At 41.3% G+C, this 15,707-nt stretch overlaps 2 protein-coding genes across 3 annotated transcripts in view; one reads left to right on the forward strand and one right to left on the reverse strand.

The window, feature by feature from the left end:
- The window catches only part of frem2b (FRAS1 related extracellular matrix 2b), a gene marked incomplete at its 5' end in the record, with an annotated part of 48,188 nt that extends 41,226 nt beyond the window's left edge, over positions 1 to 6,962 (forward strand). The window contains 8 exons of the mRNA XM_079225121.1: positions 1,856 to 2,048; positions 2,154 to 2,258; positions 2,505 to 2,632; positions 2,706 to 2,840; positions 3,257 to 3,383; positions 4,021 to 4,208; positions 4,295 to 4,441; positions 4,719 to 6,962. Coding sequence (XP_079081247.1) covers positions 1,856 to 2,048; positions 2,154 to 2,258; positions 2,505 to 2,632; positions 2,706 to 2,840; positions 3,257 to 3,383; positions 4,021 to 4,208; positions 4,295 to 4,441; positions 4,719 to 5,219 — 1,524 coding nt within the window. The 3' untranslated portion in view covers positions 5,220 to 6,962. The remainder of the gene's footprint in view (positions 1 to 1,855; positions 2,049 to 2,153; positions 2,259 to 2,504; positions 2,633 to 2,705; positions 2,841 to 3,256; positions 3,384 to 4,020; positions 4,209 to 4,294; positions 4,442 to 4,718) is intronic.
- A 289-nt stretch (positions 6,963 to 7,251) lies between these two features.
- Positions 7,252 to 14,863, reverse strand: LOC306742212 (tripartite motif-containing protein 3-like; the record flags this gene model as incomplete). Of its 2 annotated transcripts, XM_079224552.1 has the most annotated exons (11): positions 7,252 to 9,244; positions 9,339 to 9,479; positions 10,579 to 10,649; positions 11,464 to 11,632; positions 11,722 to 11,889; positions 11,977 to 12,080; positions 12,372 to 13,101; positions 13,210 to 13,390; positions 13,513 to 13,664; positions 13,872 to 14,112; positions 14,718 to 14,863. In XM_079224552.1, the coding sequence occupies 11 exons, from the start codon at positions 14,861 to 14,863 to the stop codon at positions 9,092 to 9,094; spliced, it is 2,256 nt and encodes a 751-aa protein (XP_079080678.1). In that variant the 3' UTR covers positions 7,252 to 9,091. The 2 variants fall into 2 exon arrangements, with proteins under 2 accessions (XP_079080678.1, XP_079080679.1); XM_079224553.1 differs by lacking the exons at positions 13,210 to 13,390; positions 13,513 to 13,664.
- Between the last annotated feature and the right edge of the window lie 844 nt (positions 14,864 to 15,707).

A 15,707-nucleotide genomic window follows, 5' to 3' on the forward strand; every position in this document is an offset into this window, starting at 1 on the left:
CTAGCCTGTAGAGAAGTCATCCATTATTGTCTGGAGACCCATGTTAACCTCTATAGTAATGACTAACCCGACACTCTGCTCCCTTCAACTTCTGGTAGGACCGGTTATTTATCTTCTCAAAGTGGCAAGTCAACAGCCAGCAGCCTCATAAAAATCTCTGTTCATCTGCATCTCTATGTGTGCAATGTGCTCTTTGTAATAGCAGCTGTTATATGGAGCTAAAGGAGGAAATATGAAAGCCTTCTCTGTTCTCCTGGCATACATGCCTCGCAGCCCTTAACATTTGCATTCACCTTGGAAACCTCCAGTTAGTTGACTTTCAGTTAATTAAGGGAGAGTGTTGATAAAGAAAGGCTGCAACAGTGCATGAGGACATCATAGTGAAAACCTCCACTACACTCCCTACTGAGGATTATTAATTAAATCCCTACAGCACTAGCACATATATTTAGGTATATTGGTTTGTTTTTACAATGGGAGTTTCTCATTTTACATTGCTTCAGGTTTATTCAATAACAAAGGCATCACCCAGGGGATAACAGCCTCTCTCTACAAGTGGAACGTCGTTGCCTGTAGCCACATGATGTAAATGAGAATGTGGCAGTAATAAACATGTTTTGACAAGTAAGCAGACTGCCGGTGGTAATACAAACTTAAACAGTACAGTTAAACCCATAACACTTTGCATTAAATAGTAAGAATTAGTGACACACTAATCAGAGATTATCCTATATTTTGAAGAATAAAAAAAAAAATACAAAGTCTTTGAAAGAGATGGTTTTGACTCAAAACCCTGAAGAAAACACATAAAGCAATACAACCTCTGTTTTGTCCCTGTTCTCTATCTGTCAAGTGGTAGAGTGGTATACATTCAGGGCTTGTACAGCACTGTACATAGATGTTGTTGCTATGGTTACTGAACAGTGCAAACGGCGGTATGTAGATGCGTAGTCCGAGGCGTCACCAGTTCAGTTTCAAGATATTTTGGGCAGGATGAATGGAAAAAGAAACTGCCTTTGTTTGTGGGCGCCCTGTGACCCGAGTGCTCCTCTAAGTGGGTCGGAAGTCTGAGCAGCGACTGTGCAAGCCGGGGGCAGTGTCATGTCACAGTGTAGGGCTTAGTGCCCATCTTAACAAGACCATAGGAATCTATTAAGGCCCAGCAGAATGTGTCAGAAAGCCATTCTGCAAATCATCTGCGAGAGCTCTCAGCGCCCAGAGGCCTAGGCACGTTTCCACATGAACACAGAGCCAGTGCGGGCAGGTACCTCTCACAGGTCAGAGGAGAGTGCAGATACCAGAGAGCGCTCCCTCTAAAGACTTTCACCACTTGGAATCCTTTGACCATTTTAGGACAGCTCTTTTAGAAAGGGAAAGTTTGGAGTAATCCAATATCCCCAACGAATGTAAATGCAGTGCAACCGGTTTTATAACGGCAATGTGAAAAGCAATTGAAAGTTTTTAAATTGATTGAGTTGAAAAGATACAAATTGCAGTATTCCATCTGTAATGGTGAGAGTCCATCACCACTTAGGGAATACAATTAATCCTACAGCTATAAAACATCAAGTTAATTTACTGATTGCCTACTTGAAGTAAATATTACAGCCATGATTTCCCAGGAAAGTATGCTTTAAGTTCACCAATACATGGATTGCCATGTCTGATCAATCTGTGGACTGTCTGAAGCACTATTCAGAGCAGAAATTTTGTTAATCATCTCCAGAGGTATTGTACGTGCACTTTATTCAGGGGATTTTGATGTTTTTCTGCCGATACCTCGATAACAGGGATATATTAATGTGGAGTATGATTTAGGATTTGATCTTAAACAACATGTTGGTTTTCACTGCAGGTGTTGAATCTGGTCCAGTCCTATGTGACGCTACGCGTACCGCTCCATGTGTCCTATGTCTTCCATTCCCCTGTGGGAGCAGGAGGATGGCAGCACTTTGATTTACAGTCAGAGCTGAGGCTCACTTTTGTTTACGACACTGCCATCTTATGGCGGGATGGTATAGGTAGCCCACCGGAGGCTGACCTACAAGGTAAGACTAAAATTGAGGACTACTTCAAATGTGTTATGTTAACCTAATGTGGGAAAGCAAATAAGTAGCCGCATTAAACACTGTGATCTGTGTCTGTCCTTGTAGGTGCCCTGTACCCAACCAGCATGCGTATAAATGGCCAGGGACGACTAGTCGTCAACTTCCGCACTGAGGCTCGTTTCAGAGGCCTGTTCGTGTTTGCACATCCAGGTACAGTATGTCGTATTACTGTAGTTTTTAACAGTAGACATTGGATATGACTAATGTTGCTGCTTTATAGTTTAAATTAAACTTCATGGCTTTTACCAGTGGACCATCTTTTTTAATTTCACATTTATAATTAGTTCAAATTGACGGTACAGTATTTGTCTCTGTTTGTCTTTTTTCATTTTCAAAGTATTCAAATTATCGACTGAGCATACGATAAATACTTTAATTTATGTATTTTTCCATCAGCTTCACCACTGACCTCCATGGTCATGTGTCCCGACCACCCTGGTTTGACCTTCAACCTCAGTCTTGTGAGGAATGAGCCAACGTACAACCAGCCCATCCAGCAGTGGACATTTGTCTCCGATTTTGCTGTGGGTAAACATTTTGTTCTCCAGTTTACTTGTTTTTACACCTCATTCTTACTGAAATAATTTCCCTTGTCAGGTGCGTGATTACTCTGGCACGTATACAGTGAAGCTGATCCCGTGCACATCCCCTCCCAGCCTGGAGTACACCATCCCTCCTGTTTGCAATCCCAGAGAGCCGCTGAGCTTCGACATGGACATCCGCTTTCAGCAGGTGACCTCACCTTGTCTAAAATCAAACAGGAAAAAATGTAAAAGTTTATTGAATAATAATGAAGGTAATCATCTTTAGTTTAAACAGTAGGAGGTTGTATTGAAGATTGGCAAATCTGGCCTTGTCTTGAATTCCAGGCATCTGCTCAATAGTAATGTTCCTGGAATCACACAGATTTTTGTTCCTTTCAGATCTATGAGAACAGCCATAAAAAGTGACTAAATACTTATAAAAATTCTAATTAGATGTCTTTACCTCATAACAACTATATGAAATACCATAACATATGTTCTGTACCAAATTGGTGTCATTAGTAGGATCTTTTTTTTTTCTCTAGTGTCTCTATTGTTAACTTTGCTTGGCTTTGTCTTTAAACATGGTTTGTGTGTGTCTGTCTGTCCTCCATGCGTCTGTAGGTTAGCGACCCTGTGCCTGCTGAGTTCAGCCTGAACACGCAGATGATCTTACTCTCTAAGCGGACGCTCTGGCTCTCAGACGGCTCCATGGGCTTCGGACAGGAGACCGACACCGCCTTCTCACAAGGTAAGGCAATAACATGCAGTCATGAAATACATACTGTTTGTGAAAGTTTGTTGATTAAAAAAGCCATAAACAAACCAGGTCATCATATAAAATTGCATGTAAATGTATTTCATTACCTCGCTACTTGGACTTCCACAAATTATTCTCAGGATCAAAAGGAAATCCTTGTGTGATTACTATTTCTGTTGATTTTGCAGAAATGTTCCCCTTTATTCCTTGCCTTAATAGCATACAATTTAAATGGAAATGAGGCTGCGATTAAGTATAAAGTCGACCACTTTAATGCCTTCTCCCAAAACAAGCTTATTAATAAAGCCTGGGTTGGATATTTCTGAACAAGATCTTGAAAGTTTTTGAAAAGTCCTTGAAGCTGTTGTCCAAGTGAGTGTGGGAGGCTCTTGTTGCCAAAAATGACTTGCTGGTGTTTTAATGTTGCTCTCACTATCATTGTCTGAGCAATAATATACAATATATATATATATATATATATATATATATATATATATATATATATATATATATGTATTTCTCACATATATAATATGAGAGAAATCTTCATTAGTAAACACTTTCAATTAAACAATCAAGGTTATGTGTAAGGAAGGCAGTGATGAAACATGTATTTATCTTCCCTCAGGGGATATGATTTACGGAAGAGTAATGGTGGATCCAGTGCAGAACTTGGGCGACTCCTTTATTTGTAACATAGAGAAAGTCTTCCTGTGTACTGGCGCTGATGGTTATGTCCCTAAATACAACCCCAGCAACTTTGAGTTTGGTTGTCTGGCTGATGCTCCATCACTACTCTACAGATTCAAGATAATTGTAAGTAACAAAAGTATAACTCATCATGTGCTTTGTGTCCATTCAAACCTATAAATCTTCCATCCTGTGTCATCCTCTCTCTCCAGGACAAGGCCCAGCCAGAGACCCAGGCCCGGTCATTTGGTAATGTAGCTTTCGATGCCTTCCTGGCAGTGGATGACCCCGGCGCTTTAGCTCTAGTAAGACAACCTGCGTCAGATGGTTTCAGAATTGATTCCTCAGCTCTCTTCCAGGTCAGTATAATACTCAAGTATTAGAAACACACTCAGCACACATCCTCAAATTAGTCCACATTCTCATATTTAACCAAGCAGTGATACATGCTAGAGGCTATTTTCTGCTGGAATTTACATTGATGTGGGGTCACTTATTTCAGTCTGGAATGTAACTCTCAGAGAACTGGTGTGAATGTGTGACATCCTGCTGAGAACAAGTGGAAAGAGCAGATGAATATAATGTGCACTGTATAAGCATCACAGAAAGTGAACAATAAATATGTATGTTCTCCAGGTATCTGCAGGGAGAGAGTGGTTTATTCACACCATCTACACTGTTCGTTCCCGGGTCAACGCTAACCGTGGCATAGGGAAGAGAAGCCTGGAGTACCATGTGATGAGCCAGCACACAAATCCGCTTCCAAAGGTTCAACATCGCACCAAAAGATCAGCCAACGGAGGGCCAGACGTAATAGAGGAGATCGGTCAGAGTAACAATCGTGGCACCAACATCCTCCACATCGCTCTGGACCGCGGCAGCCAGCAGAGGACGAGCCCGGAGAGGGAGATCTTCACCAAAGGGATCATCCCTCGTGAGCTCAACCAGAAAGATAACAGTGATGACAGACTAGTGTTGATCATTGGTATCTTTGTCGGGCTGCTCCTCCTGGTGCTCGTCATCATCGTGGTGGTGCTGCTGGTCCGGTCCAAGCGAGAGAAGAAAGAGGTACCCAAGAGCTCCAGCAGCGCAGAACCTATGATGACACAAGCCCTCAGTGACAGCTCAGAGGTCTAACAAACAGACTAGTGATTGAGAGTTTCAGTTGATTTTTTTGTTTTGTTTTGCAAGTGCCTCACATTTAGATAAAGATTGAAGATTGTGTGTGAAGCAACACAAACTACAAGAGCTTTGATTCTTTTCAGAAATCTACTTGAAATGCTACATTACTTCCACGGCCGGGAAGTGATCCGGACACTAACTTGGGGACAGACTTTGTAAGCAGCTGTTTCAAGGCACTAGTCAAGTTGTCAGCACTCACCCAATGATTTGCTTTTGATGCCACTTGATCCCAAAAAAAAGATGTTATTACGTTTCCAAAGGTGCTACAGAAGATGCCTTGACTGGCATTTGGTGTTTTCCTGAGTAGGTCAAGAGAAGGTGGATATGTTGCATACTGTAGTAGTTGTTACCAACATGATTTGTATCTCTGATTTGCTTCATCAAGACACCGTCCATAGTTTGCTCCCACTGCGTAAACCCGTCTGTTCTTATAGGGAATGGTTTGTCCTTAGATTCAGTGCGTGCCTAAGAAATCACGGAATTGTGAGGTTTTATGATGTATGTTACAGTATCTTTTGTCCTGTGTGATCAGTAAGACTTCCACTGTTTTATTGTGCTCATGTTTTTGCATGCATTTATTTTTGTATTTTAAGACTTTTTGAAATTATAAAAAAAAGTCTAAATGCTGATTTGAATGGAATTGTGACAAATGCATCTGATCTACTGTATTTCCACCAGTTTGTGTTTTATAGTTTGTGTATCCCATGAAAAACAGTATTTATAAATGACCAATTTTAATTGTTAAATTCCCTCAAATATTGAGTTTTTTAAACACTGTATGATTAAGACCTTATTATTGACATGGCACTAGCGATAAGTGAAACTGTTAGTCTGTAGTATTGAATTGACTTTCGAGACAGCTGGTCTGCAATGTTCACTGTACTATAGCTGAGGTTCCACAGCCACTATTTCAGGAACTATTTTCACTCTTGGCACAATAGGTATGATACATTTTTAATTATTGACTACTGTAGCTAAGTACAGATAGCTGGGACTACACAGCCCTCTCACAGCAGAGCTATGTGTTTTTGACACCTTGAAATATTGTCCAATAAGTTTAGCAGATTTCACTTAAAGGTAATGAAATGTTTTAGCCTCAGTCAACATAATTACTGTCAAAACTGCTGTCTTCTCCCTGACTCATTAGTGTTAAATGTATTTATTTATTTTTCAATGCATTTCCTGCTGACATAAATCATATATCATCTCATCTCCCTTTTTAGTTTTGCTTTGAACCTATCTTTTTCAAACTGTATAACTGTTTGTTATTGGGATTTCAATATACAATGCATTGTGCATACACATTTTTTTCCAGATCCAGGCACAGGATTGCCATAAAATCTGATTACCTCATGAATTGTATCACACTTACTTCAAAGTCATAGCTTTCCAAATGCCAGGTTTATTTGCATTTTCTTTTTAAATTGAAAACAATTCTATGCAACCTGTGATATCATACCTTCATGAAATGTTTAGCCCAAGTACGATTTTTTTCAATGCACAATTTGCTTGCTTATCTAGGTTTGACACTGTATCAATAATGTGGTTATTTTATTCCACTCTACATGCACATGTATGCAGATACATATGTATTACCTATAAATATACCATTTGGATGTTTTGGGAATGGTTATTGTTAAAAAAATGCATACTGTATGTGCTGTAAGTATTTGTAACATAGACCAGAAGCACAGCGTGGTCTGCAAATAAATAATTTTTCAAGATATTGTATGTTTTTTGTTTAAACATTTTTAGCTTGAAGCTTGTTTGCTTTCATTATTAATCCTCACATAAAGGTCCGGAACATCAAAAAAAGGTTGCACTTATGCTCGGGTCCGGACAGGAGTCCGCCTATTAGTGACCCCTGCTGTAAACCAACAAGTGGAGCCACTGTGCCTCCTTAGTAACGTTCCTTATCAACGTGCACATTTAGACACAGATCCAAATCTGCAAGCGTAATGATTTGTAGGTAAACAACAACTCAGTAAACCATGTGCTTTTATTACCAGTGCATATTCATAGAGAATCAAAATGTGTATTGGTGTGATACAGCGCAGTGTAAAATGCTTCAGACATATCTGAAAAAGGTAAGCCTTTGACTCTTTAAAGATGTCTGGGCTCCTGTTTGCAACAAGTCAAACAGATCAGGGGCATGAAAAGCAGAAGCTTCCTGGCTGACTTCACTGGTGAAATCGGTTCATGTCTTGAATGTTAGGTTATTATGTCAAACCAGGAAGTTGCTTTTTTTTCTTGCTCCTGGTCTTGCTTCTGCTGTGGCACCAGGTTTTCTTATGACATTACACAGAATGAACACTGGGGGGAGCAAGAGCAGCAACAGCTCTACTGGTACAAGTTTTTCACTTGGGCTCGGTCATGGCTTGACGTCGTGCAGGCAAAAACTCAGATCCAACTGTGTTTTGTCAGATAGTTTACAATAATACCATAGGTGGGTGGATTCTAAAGCGGGGATGAGTTTGCTGGCAATCTAATAAACTATCATTTAAATATGTAACTGTTTCCTATGTAAAAGCCAAAAAGAAACACAGTAAAACAGAATTCATATTCCATCCCGGTCATTTTTGTGGTCTTGAATCTAGACACAAATTACCAGTTGTCTCATTCACAAAGTCGCCATCAAAAGCTGTCCTGTTATCCCATTAACATGCTGATCAAATTTGGATGGATTTCCTGAGATATGTATGCTTTCTGGTTTGTAACTGTTGTAAAGGCAAAACAATCACTCTATGTCTATCTTTAGCCATGAATTCTGAACAGAGAAACTTCAAAAATGGGTGTATGGCTTTGAAAAAGAGTGCACAAACACTGATCAAAAATGTCCTGATGCGGGGTTCGGGGGGGTACTGAATTCTGTTTTAGAGTGAAATTCCCCTTAAAAGGGAAAGGAATAAAGTGTGAACCTCTAAAGAAAAAAGCACATCAATTTAGAAAAATAATTTGTAAATGCTGTGCTAGTGTATAAAATAAAATAAATTAGCCTTTTTTCCCTTTAAAACAACAGATATATTAACAAAAATGAGTATTGTGCTGTTTACATTAGCAATAAATACGACACTCTTCTTTTAAGCATGTGCCGAGTATGTTTCAAAAAGCACATGTTTAACAGCTGCCATACACACGGTTAAAATCCTGGAAACCTTATAACTGCTGCTCTCTGAATAGCCAAATGGCTGTGTGTTTCAAAATCATAGCACGTACATACAAATTAAACTAATATACACAATATACATTTATGTATATACAGTACATACAGCAAATCAATGCACAGATGGTGATGACATGTTTTTATGAGAGACGTCAATAAATGCGAAATTTTACATTTCATTGCTGGAGAAGCGTAGCGTTGTTCATTTCACTGTAAGCATTAACTAGTTTAATGAGAAAAGCAACCGATGGGTACATTGTGTTGTTGCCTAGGCATTAAGATAAAGAAAAAAACGTCATGCATTTGGACAAGTTATGGCTCATTAAATACTCAATCTACATCCTACCCTGTCCGGTCTCACAGAAAGTGTGGTTGAATAATACCATCAACAGCGTACAACACACAAAAAAGAGTTTTGACATTCTCTAAAACCAGTCCATAGTTTTAAGTCCATTACTTGTCCCAAGGATGCTACATTATCCAACTTTACAAACAACCTTCAACACACATCATAGGGAGGGTAAACTCAGGATCAGACACTTAATTATATCCGGGAGATCATCTGGTGTGCACATCAAAAGGCTGTATTGGATTGCACCCTGTGGAATACATTGGCTGTGTCGTTGTCAGTGCTTGCAGTGGTGAAGATGGCTGTCTCGGGTATCTACTGCAGGTAGCGGTAGACCTTGAAGCAGTGGTTCCCAGAGTCCGCCACCGCCACATGGCCATCAGATGTGAGGGCCAGACCCTGAGGGCCGTAAAGGGGGTCCGCTGTTGTGTTGATGTAGGACAGGAAGGACCCTGAGCTGTCGAACACCTGGTTTGTCACATGGCACAGAGAGGAAAGGTTAAGTGATGTACTTACAAGTTCGCCCCCTGCATTCAACGTGATGTAGTTTTCTTAAGCTAACCTGGATCCGACTGTTGCCCCAATCAGCAACAATGATGTTTCCGTTGGCATCCACAGCCACGCCTGTTGGAGCATTGAACTGTCCGTTCCCCTCCCCATGGGAGCCAAATTTAAACAGGAACTCCCCATCTGCATTGTACACCTGCAACAGAGAATAAACAGGGAAGATAATGAAAAAATGACATTCTGATGTCACACATAATACAAATATGTTAGATAGGATACAGGGCATATTTCTAATATGACCTAAAACAACACAGCCAGTCCGGAAGAGCAGCCGTTTACCTTGTAAATATTATTTTTTATGTTTTCTAATGTTTATTTGATTGAAACGGAGTGATTATAAATTGGCAACTTTATTGTGGAAAACTAAGAAACCTCAAACCAAGCCAGAAATCTAGGTGTAGTTATGGATTCAGACCTCAACCTGGACAGCCATATCAAGACAATTACAAAATCAGCCTACTACCACCTGAATAATATATCAAAAGTTAGAGGACTTATGTCTCAACAGGATTTGGAGAAACTTGTCCATGCATTTATCTTCAGTAGACTTGACTACTGTAACGGTGTGTTCACAGGCCTCTGTAAAAAGTCAATCAGAAAGCTGCAGCCCGAGTTCTCACTAAGACCAGGAAAGTGGATCACATCACTCCAGTTCTGAGGTCTTTGCACTGGCTCCCTGTCAAACAAAGAATTGACTTTAAAATCCTGCTGCTGGTTTATAAAGCACTGAATGGTTTAGGGCCTAAGTCTGTTTGTGATCTGCTGCTACCTCATGAACCATCCCGGCCCCTCAGGTCGTCTGGGACGGGTCTACTTTCTGTTCCAAGAGTCAGAACTAAACATGGAGAAGCAGCGTTCAGCTTTTCTGCTCCACATATCTGGAACAAGGTCCCTGAAAGCTGCAGGTCTGCTGAGACCCTTTGATGCTTTTAATGGTTTTATGTGAAGCACTTTGAATCGCCTTGTTGTTGAAATGTGCTATACAAATAAACTTGCCTTGCCTTGCCTAAGAGTGGGGGAAAATGGGAGCCATAAGTAATCCAGCACTTCATTCAGATTACTGAACAAAAAAAAGAAAAAAGTATGCAGTACAGAGCAAAGGACTGGGGGAGAGGTTTTCTGTAGCTTTAGCAAGATAAGTTAATTCAAATACAAATATTTTGTTTCCATAATACTTCCAATGCAGGTTTACTACAATAATGTACATGTACAGTCATTCTTGCAACACGCCATACCTTGACTGAATGGTTATGAAAGTCTGTTACCACAATTTCATTTTTGTTATTTACGGCCACAAAGTGAGGACCTGGAAGCAGCAGAGGAACAGAGAGAGAAAGACGGGAAAGATTAATCATCCTCTGTTTCATAACGTCCGAGAGGGAGTTCCACACTATTCATGGACGACAGGACACAAAAGGCATTCTGAGAGTTGACGAGGGACAAAACGTGGGACATGACAGAGCTGATGCATCAACATATACAAATAACATAGATTTATTTTTGTAGTTCACATTCACAGGGAATTCATTACTTACTGAAAACCGGGCCAGATTTACTAAGCTTTTGTTCCAGTGCAATGTTTGCACCACTTTTTTCTAAAAAGGAAAGAAAAGGTCCATGTGAGATATTGAAATGAAAGCGGGTGAGTTTCAACTGAAATACTGCTGTCTGCCATACAAACGAGGTATTCCAGTAATGCAAGCAAATCCTATGCACAGACCTTTTTGTTCAGACAGGCCAAGACCGGAAGACAACATTTACATCTTTTTCATGCATTAGGGGGCAAAATTAACTTTTTCTTGAGCAGCTGCATGTTTACAGTATAAAATCAATGCAATACCAAATTATTATTACCTCTGCGTCAATGCCTATAATTAAACAAGCAGCCACATGCTTACATTAATTAGATCCTAAATCAAGGGTGCATAGAAACATGCTGATCACTTAATACATTGTATTTATACAAATCAAACATAAAAATAATTCATGAAGTATGAAGCATAAATGAAATCCGTAAATCTGGCCCAACCTCCTGCCCAGAGACATAAAGCATTGTTCATTGCGTCTCCAGTCTTCCAGTAAGAGACATCATTAATGAAATGATCATCGGTACTCAGTACCTGCAAAGTGTCTGTCTGACGTTCCTCTGGCTCCGAACTTTGTCACCAGCTTCCCGTTTGCTTGGAAGATGAAGACGCAGCAGGCCTTATTATCAACCGTGATGATATGTCCATTCTTATCCACAGCCACACCTTTGGGCCCCATCAATCTCCCTGCGCCGATTTTGCTCTTTAACAACCAGAGGGACCCTTTAGTCATTCAAAGAAACATTTGGAATTTGTGCAGTGAAGCTTTTTTTCTTGGCTGTGAACACTCACCTTGAACTTGCCATCCGAGGAGAAGATGCTAATCCATCTGTTGTCGTAATCAGCTACAATTATGTCACCATTCACGTCCACTGTGACCCCCGTGGGCCTCTGCAGCTGCCCTGGTGAACGACCTCTGACCCCAAACCGCATCTTAAACTGGCCATCGTTTGTGAATACCTAGAAAAAGAGATTAACTTACAACAATACCTAAACAACTAAATAATTCATTAAATTTTTATTTCCGCCCAAGAGAATGACACTGACCTGTATGCACTGGTTGTTGCTGTCTGCCACCACAATCCGTCCATTACTGGAGGTGGAGATACCTTGTAAGTTAGTGAATTCTCCTTTATCCCGCCCTCTTGTTCCTATCACATCAACAAGACATCAGACTGCTTTAGCACTATGCATGTGTCACAAATAATGCACAAATCAGAAGCTTTCTCTTGGATGATCTCTGAAAATGTTTAGCTTCTACTTGCCATTTTAATAGTTTGAACAGACAATCGTGTGCCACATAAGAGGTCCAACTCTACATACTCAGCATCATCAGGTACTCAAATTATCTAGAGATATGACTCAATGTGCGCTGTAGCAAAAAACATCATACTGCAGCAGTTACCAGAATTAACAGCGGATCTAGCCAGTGATTCACCCACCCACTCTGTAGATCAGCTCATCCTCTATTGGGTTTTCCTTTTTCTTGGTGGTGCTGTACATGCTGGAGGGTCTGCGCACAGCCTTCTGTCGAACATGACCTCCTCCTCCACTCGGAGACTTCACTCTTCTCTTCACATCGTCTGGTGACTGCAGGACATCTGACGGCTTAACGGCACGCAAGCGGAACGGACTCCCCCTCACAGGTTGCTCATACAGCAGCAAAGAGAAGTTGAACTCTCCCTCTGAGCGGATGGTGTATCCGACCTCATAGGTGCCGTTCTTGTTGTCCGCCACCTCAGCTTCAGTGCACACTCCATCTGCAGAACTAATCTCTGCCCTCAGAGCAGCATTACCAGTCTTCACTAGTTCTCCATCCTTGTCTTTAGTAGTGACAGTGACAGTGTTGTGCTGGCCGACCAGTGCATGCCGCAGACCTTCACCGGTGGCAACGCTCGTATGGCCGACAGTCCCCGTTGTGATGAGGACTCCCAGGTTCTGGATGGAGCGCCTCAGTCCATCCGTCTCTACCTGACATTCCAGGTGTCCATTTTCATGAGGCTGCTCGGGAAAGGTGTGTCGTGCCAGGGCACTGACCCGCTCACCCATCTGCTTCTGGACCAACAGGACCTCAGTGGCGCTGCCATGGCTCAGGGCCTGCTCTGTGAAGTTACAGCTGCTTTGAATGTTCTCTTTGCCCTGAAGCAAAGAGGTCAGCTGGGCTTGAAGCACCTAAAGATGTCCAAAGAGAAAAAGGCAGACAGTCAGTGGCGCTTGTACTAAAATATGAAACATTACTAAAAAAAAATAATAATAATAATAATCAGTAAGACCTCAGACCTTTTGCTTAGTGCTGCAGATATTTTCCACCTCAGTGATGAGCGCGGTCTTGCGTTGGTGTAAGGCCTTCTCCAGCTCGTCAAAAGTGTTACTGATTTCAGTCACTGCCTCATTTTTCCGCTCTGTAAGCTGCTTGGAGATCTCGTTCACGAGCTCAATGGCAGCCGTCAGCTGAGGTAGTCTGCCAGACAAAAGCAAAGATGATGAACACAAAATGAAACTTTCTAATTAGCATTCTTCATACTTCAAATAAATTCCAAAAACAATCATTTCCTCATGGATTAAATGGACTGAAAAGCCAACCTGTTGCGCACAGCATCCAGCTGATTCTTTAGCGCTGACTTGTGCTGCTCCAGCACGTCCCTCAGAGGAACTGTCACATGTTCCCTGTGTTCTCCTTCTGTGCACTCCAGACACATGGCAGTTTCACATGACTCGCAGTAAAACTCCATCATCTGCAGATGGTGCAGTGGAGCACAAGAAAACTGAACATCCTATATTCTATGGGTAAATATGCTTAAGAATTCAAACACAAGTAGAAACAAATAAATACAAAATCACATGAGATCCTGTAACAGTCCAGTGTTGTAATGAACTTGTGGATGACTTCTGACATATCTGCCCTCCTATATAAAACACCTTTGGTCCACTCATTTGCTTACCTTGCCCTCATGGTTGGGGCATGAGAGGGGCTGGCAGGCCGTAGCTGCACTGGCTGACTCAAGAACATTACAGGCTTCAGGTCGGCTGCACTCAGGGTCTCGCTGTAACACCTCCATTAGGTTTGTGATGAAGAAATTGTTCTGCAGGGCTGCCACACCCTTCTCTGGCAAGATGGAGGTCTGTCTGCATACTGGACAGGACAGTGTCAAAGACTGGGGAGGGATGTAGTTCTGTAGGCATCTATAGAGAGATAAGAAGTTAAAGACCTAAATTAGAGGACTGAAGGGAAAGACAATATGATTATTTGGTTGGGCACAACAGAGAGCACCAAAGTGTTGAAGTAACTGACTGTACAGTCTGTCCCATGTGGGAGCCACAAAGCTGTGGAAACCAGGACTTGCTGCCAACAAAGCTGTTCTTTAAAGAATGCTGTCTGTTTTATTGTGGCCAAGCTGAGGGATTGGTGCCTCACATCATGCAGAAGCCATTAAGATGAGAGAATATTTGGCATAGTTGTGTGATTTTCGGACATTACACAATATTCAAAAATGTCTTTTAACATCCCTTAAATGAAACCCACTTAAATAACTTACTGCGGGCAGAGGGAATATAACAAAACAAAAAACACACAATGCAATAAACTATTACATGTCTTTTCATATGTTCTTTTTCAAATGTGTTATGACTCTTATTCAATTTTCATTATGTACTGCGTTTCTCTTTTATTCTCTCCCATTGTTTTACTGTTTATCTTTCTACCGCCATTACAGCACTGTTTAACTTTGTACTGCGTTGAATGAAAGGTGCTTTACAAAGGAAGTTGGATTGTTTGGATCAGAGCTTACTTCTCACAGAAGGTGTGCAGGCAGGGCAGGACCTTGGGGTTGTGGTAATGGTCCAAACAAATGCTGCAGACCAGGAACTGCTTGTCTATCTGCCTGACCACAGGGCTGGTGCTGCCGGTCTCACGCTTAGCCATAGTGACGGACATTCAAAGAGGGCACAGGGACCGCTTAACCTGCACACACAGAGGGGAAGGAACGGGAGAGAGGTCACAAAAACCTTGAGGAAACATGTTTGCTCCCCCTCAGCATGAGCAAAGGAAAAAATGAGTCATAACGCCTTGAACAGAACAAGACCTCATCCAAAGCCTCTGCCTCAGCTATCTGCTGGCATTCTATGCACTCCCTCCCTTAGTAAACTGTGCCAGTAGGATGAGTGTCTTTTTTCAAACAACTGCACAGCCAGAGGTTGTCTGACTTTCCCAATGATAATCCTACTAAGTTAATGTAGGATATAAACACGTGAACAAGTCAGCAGAAGTCTCAGACGGGACAACTATGCAGTCCAGGAGTCAACATGTCTGTGTTTACAGTGATGTTAGAAGAGTAATATAAACATGTTGTTAACAAAAATGCTCAAATGCATTCTTGTGTAATTCCAGGCAATATTTCACCATACAAAATGTCCTCTGTTTAATTGTTGAACATTTGTTGAGTTCCAGATGATTAGTGGATGCCTGCTGGCTCTCTGTTCAGATGGTAGTTGCTGTTACATGAAACTGTATCACTGGGTCAGGCACAGATTATGTGACATGTTGTGCATCTGTCATATTGTACACAAGCACATGAAGGATTACATGAACACCAAAAACACAGGCACACTGCTTTAATGTGGTCAATAAACGCTGCTTATGAAACAGCATCAATCTATATTTCAGGTAATGTTAGGATCATTCCAACCATTGGTCTGGTTAGGTAGTTAAGCTTGTTTGTACTGGAACATTACAAAGTATTTTTTGCTGTACACAATCAGAAACTATTGAGCCCTTTCTG

This window comes from Taurulus bubalis, assembly GCF_910589615.1.
Source record: "Taurulus bubalis genome assembly, chromosome: 10".
Lineage (NCBI taxonomy): Eukaryota > Metazoa > Chordata > Actinopteri > Perciformes > Cottidae > Taurulus > Taurulus bubalis.